Raw genomic sequence first — 7,961 nt, 5'->3', positions numbered from 1 at the left:
CAGTTTGAACGTCACTCTAGTCCGGCGAGAACCTCTTTTTGTAGCATATCAATTCGTACGGTTGATCCGGTTTTTTCAATCGAATGATAATGAGAGCGCTTTAATCGTCATTGATCAGCTAAGAAAATGTTGCCTGTTTTCATTCACATGCACAACTAATCTTAATCTCTTTGACATTGAATTTTGAATGACCAGTCGGTCAGATGATCATTTGCTTTTGCTTTGTGACTGAACTTTTACATTGATACGGCACCCGGTAACCTCGTGTTCACCAGTTACAATACTTTATACAATATCTTGTTGCTGTCATTAATTGATTGGTCATGATTCATTATAAAGGTCAAAATAATATAAATAACGATTAGATCTGGATCGATTTATGAATTAATATTTAAACTTGAACAAATCATTCGATATTTAATTACATGATCTCATTCATCAATCAATGCCATTATGCCATGCTATCATTGGCATTGTAGACTTTGTTTTTATTGAAGATCGCCCTTTATCGATTCTTACTCAATTGAGAAAAATCCATCTTTTTCAACTTATTCACATACAATGAATCGATTTAACATTGCAATTCTGATCATTATTCATATTTGCTCCATATTGTTATCAAATAAATCTAACCAAGTGAATTGTCGTATTGATGAAAATTCGATCAAAAGTTTCAAAGACAATGGCATCGTAAAGACTGTCATCACACTGGACAAGATGGAGCCCTCAGTTAAAATGGACGATCGATATGAAACTGAAAATTGGATTGATAACCACTTGAACCCTAATGAACCATCTCTATCACCGTCATCTTCACCAAATGCTGATAAAGGTTCGAGCACCAGTACAATGGTTATAGGATTGCTCAAGAAAGCGTTTCGTTTATTGAACCTGAAGCAGATGGTCAAAAATGTACAACAAGGACGATCATCATCTGGAACGTGTTTGGCTTGTAAGATAACGATGACCGGAATCAAATATTTAATCGATTATGGAAGAGGTTTCGAAGATGTGGCCTATGTGACCAAATACTTATGCAAAACGCTGGCCCTACAAACGGATCGTGTCTGTGATGGATACGTGGACAACTTCATTGTTGGTATTGTGACTCATGGTATTTTGTCACCATTCTAAACCAATGAATATCTCATTTCTTGAAGGAGGAATTCGTCGTCGTCATGTCACAAGTGAATATCAGCTCTAATGAGGTGTGTGGTTTTTTGTTGGGAGAAACATGCAATTCGGTTGCTCATCCGCTTTACAAATGGAATGTCCGCCTGCCTGATCGACCCTTGTTCACCAAACCATTGTTTCGTTGGCCATTTCGAGCACAACAATCTTTCAAAGTGTTGCAGATATCAGATCTTCATATAGATCTTGAATATCGGGAAAATTCTAATGCAGTATGCAACGAACCTCTTTGCTGTCGGGCTGATTCTCCCCCGTCTACATCGTCAACAACTAAGGTAAAAACATCACATCGTGCCGGTTATTGGGGTGATTATAGAGATTGTGATGTACCGTTACGACTAGTTGACCAAACATTTCAATGGATTCGACAAAATCATCCGGACATTGAATACATTCTATGGACTGGTGATATTCCACCTCATGATATATGGAATCAAACAAAACAAAGTCAACTTGAATATATCGACATAGCTGGTCATTTGTTTGACAAATATTTCAGTCATGTTCCTATATATCCGGTAGTCGGTAATCATGAAAGCTTACCCATGAACAGGTCGGTATTCTTATTAATTTGTTGTAAGCCAATCGACAATGACCAAAAAAAAATTTATTTTTCTCTGTTAAACAGTTTTCCTCTGTATTCACACCCGGCGATCAAGCAAAAATATTCCAAACAATGGCTTTATGATCGATTATCATCGATATGGTTGCGTTGGTTGCCATCAGACACACGTTCAACAGTTGAAAGGTATGATGATCTCAGTGTACTGTGTTAGAATTTTCTCAATGAATTATATTTCTCATTTCAGGGGAGCTTATTTTGCTACTCGAGCTAAGAAAGGATTGAAAATCATTTCGTTGAATACAAATTTTTGCAACACACAGAATTGGTGGGTTCTATTGAATGCAACCGATCCTGGTCAACAATTAGAATGGCTCATACAGCAACTAACTGAATCGGAAAGATTGGGCGAAATGGTTTGTTTACCGGATTGATATTTGCACCGATAGCTTATAGTCTTTTTTTTTGTTACCGCAGGTGCAGATCATTGGACATGTACCACCCGGTTCAAATGATTGTGCTCAAATATGGAGTATGAATTACAACCAGATCATCAATCGATTTGCATCAATCATCAAAGGACAATTTTTTGGCCATACCCATAATGATGAATTTGAAATATTTTACCGAGAAGTACGCCCAGAGTTGGATTCGGATCATGAAACAACTTACATGCCAACTAACGTGGCCTACATTGGACCTAGCGTGACTACATTTGGAAATGTCAATCCTGGCTATCGAATCTATGTTATCGACCAACAAACATTCGACATTATTGACCATGAGACATATTTCCTCAATTTAACCGAAGCAAATCTAGCTCGAGATCGAATGCCCCCACAATATCGGTTATCATATCGAGCCCGCCAAGCTTACGAAATGAAAACATTGTCACCAACGGAATGGCATCGATTGGTCATGCGAATGCGAACACCGATCAGCCGCAAAGAAAGATCGGCTCGTAGAATGCAAGAATCGAACCGATTATTCAAATATTTCCATCATTATTTCTACAATCTAAGCGATAATATCGGCGATGAGAACAAATGTGATGATGAAAATTGTAAATACGAAATGCTCTGTCGCCTACTCACTGCTCACTCCTACAACACAACATTGTGCCAACATTTTCTTTTATAATCAAATTAGATCTCTAATTATTAAGACCCCTTTAATTGTTGTAAATATTCTCTCATTCTAAAATATTATATAAAGGCAGCCTTAAAAGTCTAATAAATGACCGTTTTTATTGTTGAAAAGTTGTTTACAAAAAGGCTATGAATCGAGATATCAAACGTCAATACACCAATAAACTGTTGGAAGATTTGGACATTGTTTTCGGACATATTCTTTCCAATCGTAAAGGTGTGAATTAACTATTCTTAATTATTTTGATACCATCACGATAAATGTGTTTTCATAGATTTACTGTCAGCAACCAATTCATTACTTGATTCATATGAAACTCTTTTGTCAGGCGATTATCCAGTATCTTTCGGTAATTCCGATGGTAAACAATCAGTTTTGCTAAAATCGATTATCGAACTTCGTAATGAATTGAATAATTTTCAGCCAGAAACAAATGGTTACCGAGATAGTTTGATAGGAATTCGTACCAAGATATCAAATTTAGCCTCAGAAATCGATATCGCTCTAAGGGATGGTGGCGGCCAATCAGACAATTCAACTGATGAATTGGCTACCGTTCAAGTAGAAAATGACGACAATATGATAACGAATGAACAATCAAGACAATCCGAATTCGATGATCAATTGTTGTCTGATTCAATCCCAACTACGTCAAGTTTGAAGGTCAATCGAAAGGATTTTGAACCATCTTTGTCTGTTTCACCTGTAGCATTCGTTTCTGATGATTGTCATAAACCCAACTCTTCTGAATCAGCTACCAATATTGGCCAGAATGTTATGACAAAACTCCATCATTTCGAATTGTTCCAGAATAAGTTACAATTCTCAAAATGTTACCTATGTAATAATACCATATTACCTCTCAAAACTTATCAAAAATGTACTAAATGTGATTTTATACTTGATCAAAATTGTCATCAAAAGATAAAAGTTGAATGGTCAATACTTGCTTGTAAACCGATATTGAAAAAAAAATTTGCATTAAATTCAAATGCAATTGTTTTGTTGAAAAAATGTTTTTGTCAAATTGAGCAACGAGGCATAGAACATCGATATCTATATACAACTAATAATAATGATCAAGAAGCATGTAAATTGTTGGACAAATATCTTGGTCCAAGCAATTCAGCCATTGCCATAAGTAAACTTAACATAAACACTATCTGTGCCATGGTCATTAATATGTTGAAACGTCTTGATGATTCGCTCATACCAAGTCATCAATGGAATGATTTTGCCAAACTTTCCGGTATGTTATAAAATAAGTGTAGTAGCAATCATATATTGATTGATGATCACTCTCGATTTCAGGTAATCAATGGTCAAATGAAGAGAAAGTCAGATATGTTGAAGAATCGATTAGTAATGGAATTGCTGCCATTCATCGATATGCTTTGGCAATGTTCATGATACATGTTAAACATTTATTGGTCAGAAATTATAGTAGCCATATTACAAAACAAATTCTGATGGATGTGTTCGCTAAACATTTGATACGATGTCCGGATGTGAGTGAAAATGATAACAAACAAATGCAAATCAAGATATTTAATGTCCAAGCGGACATTATGTCGGCCTTGTTAAACATAAACATCGATTTTTGGAAACGTTGTTGCGAGGATCGCTAATAATTATATAAAATTTTCGATCATCATAATAAATCTGGGAACATATGTCACGCTGGATATTGGAAAAATAACAATTATATTGATTGATTTATCCTCATGTAAATAGAAATATTGTGATAATTGTTATTTATTGAATTGATGATATAAAACTAATTATGTCACTGACAGACAAATTGATGCTTCATATGCAATCTCAGAGCAAAGTGCACACACACACACACACAAACACATCAGTTCATTGCACTAATTTGCACGGTTCATTGCATGTATTTATACACAATTGTCATCGAAGTTAACTTATAGTAACAGGATCGATATTTAATTGCGACCAGTATCAAAAAGCAGCCAATACATACACCAGAGCACATGGTTTCTCGACAGGGAAGCGATTATAATTCTCCCAAATAATGCCTAAATGACAACATATAATACATTTTTTTCAGGATTGTTTGAATGTCATATGTTGTTGTGGGACATACAAATTCCAATCTTCAAATATATGTCTTTCAATGTAACGATCCTAATATGGCAGCATTTAGAACACACGCACACAAAAACACACAGAGAAGCAAAGCATATTTATCTCTTTCGATCACACACGTAGTATTCGGAGAGGGAAGCTAAATAAATTTTTTGTTCAAAAACAAAAAAAAAATCCTCTCCATTATAATGTCTATGGTTGTGTCGATGTATATATTTATGTTTCGACATTCGAAGATATTGCAGAGATTGTGCGTTTTGAAATCATGTTGAGCCAATTTGTATGTCACACTAAGGCCATGTATAAAAAGGAAGGCCACATCCCTATTGATAAGCATTTATTTGTCGAATCCTGGTCTCGGTATATAGTGACATATACCATTTCCTTGTGAATAGTGTTGTGCAACCTGACCATCATGATGAACTGTGATTTAAATACATCACCATCACCGGAATTGGTTGAGAGAATAGCTGCTCGTCGTCGTATGATTTCTACAAAAGGTAAAACTGCCCGTGGTGTATCGTATAATGTTGATCCAGAAACTCCACCACCGTGGTTTGAAAAATCCTCATTCGAACATGCACAAAAATTGTTCAAAACATATCGAGTGATGTGAGTGTGCTTTCTTAATTGTCTATATTGAATCAACAAATGATCAATGAGTGCCATTATTGCCCTACTACCCTTCCTTGATCAATGTGGTTAGAATTTCCATCAGTCAATTGATTGGTTTAAATTTGGTGTTGAATTTCACACACGGGCTGGTACCGTTATTGGTGACTGGTAATTCCAAAACCATATCCAAACTATTCGTTCGTTACTTATCAACAACGATACATGTGACAAATTGGTTTGAACATGATCCATTCGACAAGAAAAGCAAAGCTTATCGATCTCTTCGAATGGTTCGTGGAATGCATCAAAATGTTTCCAATAGGATGAACACTGAGGCTGGATTACAGGAAGATGGTGAAACTGTACTATGGATACCACAGTATGGAATGTGTCATGCTCAATTCTCGTTCGTCGGCATGATGACCGTATTCCCTAAACAGGTAAGTCTCAATTTTAAAAACTACCTGTATTTTTTCAAATCTAACAATAAGTCATATTATCCATCATCAGTTTGGCTTCCATAATTTCAGCGAAAAAGACTTTCATGCCATGTTCCACTTTTGGCGTGTCATCGGATATTGTCTTGGTACCGATGACCTATACAACTTATGTTCGGGCAGTGATGAAGAAACATTTGAATTGTGCCGTCAAATCTATTTTCATGAATGGTTACCGGTAATTCGTTCGGCAAGTGAAAAGACTGGTGTCGAAATGAGTAAAGGAATCAACATTGCAATGGCCCGTATCAATCCAAATCTCAGCTATAACGCCTTGATGCGTCATTGCTCACTATTTCTCGAGTTGAATCCATTTGATTATCAATTACAAAGTCGTCGCGAGCGATGTCTCTACCGAATCTATGGTTTCCTTTTCAATCGGGCTTGTAAATCTCAAATGATTAACCGGTTAATGGCACGTGCTGCTGATATTCGTTTGAAACGAGCAATCGCTAATCGAAAATTTCACGAACAAAACCTCAAAGAATGCTATCCTAATATAACTTACGAAAATGATCGATGTCCATTTGATGTTAATTTTAATTATACAACTGCCATTGAGGCTTATCATGGTAATAAATGATGTGCAATAATATGACGCAATATATTCGGTTTTTTAAATATAAATGAAACAATGACAAAAACCATGACCTCTCTCGATAACAATAAAATTATCTAGTAAACGAAATGAGTGATTTGACTTGAATGAATTAAGTTCAATGTTGTTGATGTCTGTTGAATTGTTTGCAGGCTCAGGGAATATATCTAAGGAGAGATAGCCAAGTAACCTCGATTTAGATGAGCTAAATGAGCCGTCCATGTTAGTGGACGATATAATCTCAATCTTTTCAAGCATGACATGCATCCAGAGAAAAAGGGCCATATATATAGTTCCTGGAACTTTTGCTTTGGAACAAGAAAAGGAAAAAATTGTCTCCAATTACGATGATCTCAAAGATGATGGCCGATGGCCCCACATGTTCAACTTATTGATGACGACAATTGTCCTATTTAGGTAGGTGGGCATTTCCATATTTTCAAAAGCATGTACACGATTGCGTGCCATTCATGATGCTTTATTTCGATGACTTAAGATCAAGTTCAAGGTGAACCCTATTCATAGATTCATTAGCATAATAGTAAACATGTTTATGTTTATTATATTTTTATTATTATTCGAATCAATGTCAATGCCTTGATTTTAAATTAGCCAAAGGGATCTTCGATGCCAATGCTTTGATTTCATTCATTAATGCTTGGTCGTACCTATACATTTATATATTAGCATCATTGATGCCAATCATATTTTTTCAAAGTACTTACTCGTTTTGTAGCACTTTTATATTGACATAAAGTTGTGCATAACACAAGAGCCGATCTTTGACGATATGATCATAATGAGCTAGCATAAAACTCTTTCGCATTTGCCAATGATCTTCAATCTCCCAATGTTTACGATATTGGTCAATCTCTCGTTCATCTTTAATGTATTGTTGATCATTCGATGACATTTGGTTCTCTTTTTAACTTGTTTTCTCTGTTGTTCAGTTAACTCGAATACTATCAGTCTAATTAAAGAAATTGCTGGAAATATTTCACAAAATCATTTCAATGAATTTCATACTTACTTTTTTTCTATTCAAATATTGAGTAATTCAATTTTTAAAAATTATATAAGAACATTCGAAAAAATATTGTTTATAAACAAAAAATCCATTCGAAATTCTTTTATTAAATACAGTACATCCTATTTGAACGGGAAAACCCAAACTGAATATATTTGAATATTTTTGTGTATATATACACAAAAAAGAATTCACAGAAAAAAAAGTAAAAAA

At 35.1% G+C, this 7,961-nt stretch overlaps 4 protein-coding genes across 5 annotated transcripts; 3 read left to right on the top strand and 1 right to left on the bottom strand.

Annotated features, from left to right (window-relative positions):
- The first annotated feature begins 561 nt into the window (after window positions 1-561).
- LOC124492177 (sphingomyelin phosphodiesterase-like) lies at window positions 562-2,927 on the top strand. The gene is made up of 5 exons (XM_047054999.2): window positions 562-1,080; window positions 1,161-1,744; window positions 1,820-1,906; window positions 2,001-2,169; window positions 2,231-2,927. Exons 1-5 carry the CDS (start codon window positions 562-564, stop codon window positions 2,891-2,893), a joined length of 2,022 nt encoding a protein of 673 aa, XP_046910955.2. The 3' UTR covers window positions 2,894-2,927.
- A 57-nt stretch (window positions 2,928-2,984) lies between these two features.
- LOC142598173 (uncharacterized) lies at window positions 2,985-4,688 on the top strand. Its single transcript, XM_075735177.1, has 3 exons — window positions 2,985-3,118; window positions 3,177-4,151; window positions 4,214-4,688. The coding sequence occupies exons 1-3, from the start codon at window positions 3,031-3,033 to the stop codon at window positions 4,528-4,530; spliced, it is 1,380 nt and encodes a 459-aa protein (XP_075591292.1). The 5' UTR covers window positions 2,985-3,030; the 3' UTR covers window positions 4,531-4,688.
- Window positions 4,689-5,252: 564 nt separating this feature from the next.
- On the top strand, window positions 5,253-6,718 carry LOC124492181 (uncharacterized). Its single transcript, XM_047055004.2, has 3 exons — window positions 5,253-5,623; window positions 5,718-6,066; window positions 6,137-6,718. Exons 1-3 carry the CDS (start codon window positions 5,427-5,429, stop codon window positions 6,704-6,706), a joined length of 1,116 nt encoding a protein of 371 aa, XP_046910960.2. The 5' UTR covers window positions 5,253-5,426; the 3' UTR covers window positions 6,707-6,718.
- A 213-nt stretch (window positions 6,719-6,931) lies between these two features.
- LOC124492180 (partner of xrn-2 protein 1) lies at window positions 6,932-7,860 on the bottom strand. 2 transcript variants are annotated; one of them, XM_075735178.1, is made up of 3 exons: window positions 7,752-7,860; window positions 7,447-7,683; window positions 6,932-7,389 (listed from the first exon to the last, which is right to left on the bottom strand). In XM_075735178.1, exons 2-3 carry the CDS (start codon window positions 7,632-7,634, stop codon window positions 7,311-7,313), a joined length of 267 nt encoding a protein of 88 aa, XP_075591293.1. In that variant the 5' UTR covers window positions 7,635-7,683; window positions 7,752-7,860; the 3' UTR covers window positions 6,932-7,310. The 2 variants fall into 2 exon arrangements, with proteins under 2 accessions (XP_075591293.1, XP_046910959.1); XM_047055003.2 differs by having other exon boundaries at window positions 7,447-7,691; window positions 7,752-7,847.
- Window positions 7,861-7,961: the final 101 nt, after the last annotated feature.

This window comes from Dermatophagoides farinae, chromosome 1, assembly GCF_024713945.1.
Source record: "Dermatophagoides farinae isolate YC_2012a chromosome 1, ASM2471394v1, whole genome shotgun sequence".
Lineage (NCBI taxonomy): Eukaryota > Metazoa > Arthropoda > Arachnida > Sarcoptiformes > Pyroglyphidae > Dermatophagoides > Dermatophagoides farinae.
This window is presented reverse-complemented; position numbering and strand designations above follow the sequence as displayed.

Excerpts from the sequence above, each read along its gene's own strand:
- LOC142598173 (XM_075735177.1), top strand. The coding sequence starts at position 3,031 with ATGAATCGAGATATCAAACGTCAATACACCAATAAACTGTTGGAAGAT. Across the intron at positions 3,119-3,176 it reads TATTCTTTCCAATCGTAAAG|ATTTACTGTCAGCAACCAAT; the intron begins GTGTGAATTAAC and ends GTGTTTTCATAG. Across the intron at positions 4,152-4,213 it reads TGATTTTGCCAAACTTTCCG|GTAATCAATGGTCAAATGAA; the intron begins GTATGTTATAAA and ends TCTCGATTTCAG.
- LOC124492177 (XM_047054999.2), top strand. The coding sequence starts at position 562 with ATGAATCGATTTAACATTGCAATTCTGATCATTATTCATATTTGCTCC. Across the intron at positions 1,745-1,819 it reads GAAAGCTTACCCATGAACAG|TTTTCCTCTGTATTCACACC; the intron begins GTCGGTATTCTT and ends TCTGTTAAACAG. Across the intron at positions 1,907-2,000 it reads TCATCGATATGGTTGCGTTG|GGGAGCTTATTTTGCTACTC; the intron begins GTTGCCATCAGA and ends TTCTCATTTCAG.
- LOC124492181 (XM_047055004.2), top strand. The coding sequence starts at position 5,427 with ATGATGAACTGTGATTTAAATACATCACCATCACCGGAATTGGTTGAG. Across the intron at positions 5,624-5,717 it reads TTCAAAACATATCGAGTGAT|AATTTCCATCAGTCAATTGA; the intron begins GTGAGTGTGCTT and ends CAATGTGGTTAG. Across the intron at positions 6,067-6,136 it reads TGACCGTATTCCCTAAACAG|TTTGGCTTCCATAATTTCAG; the intron begins GTAAGTCTCAAT and ends ATCCATCATCAG.
- LOC124492180 (XM_075735178.1), bottom strand. The coding sequence starts at position 7,634 with ATGTCATCGAATGATCAACAATACATTAAAGATGAACGAGAGATTGAC. Across the intron at positions 7,390-7,446 it reads ATAAAAGTGCTACAAAACGA|GTACGACCAAGCATTAATGA; the intron begins GTAAGTACTTTG and ends ATAAATGTATAG.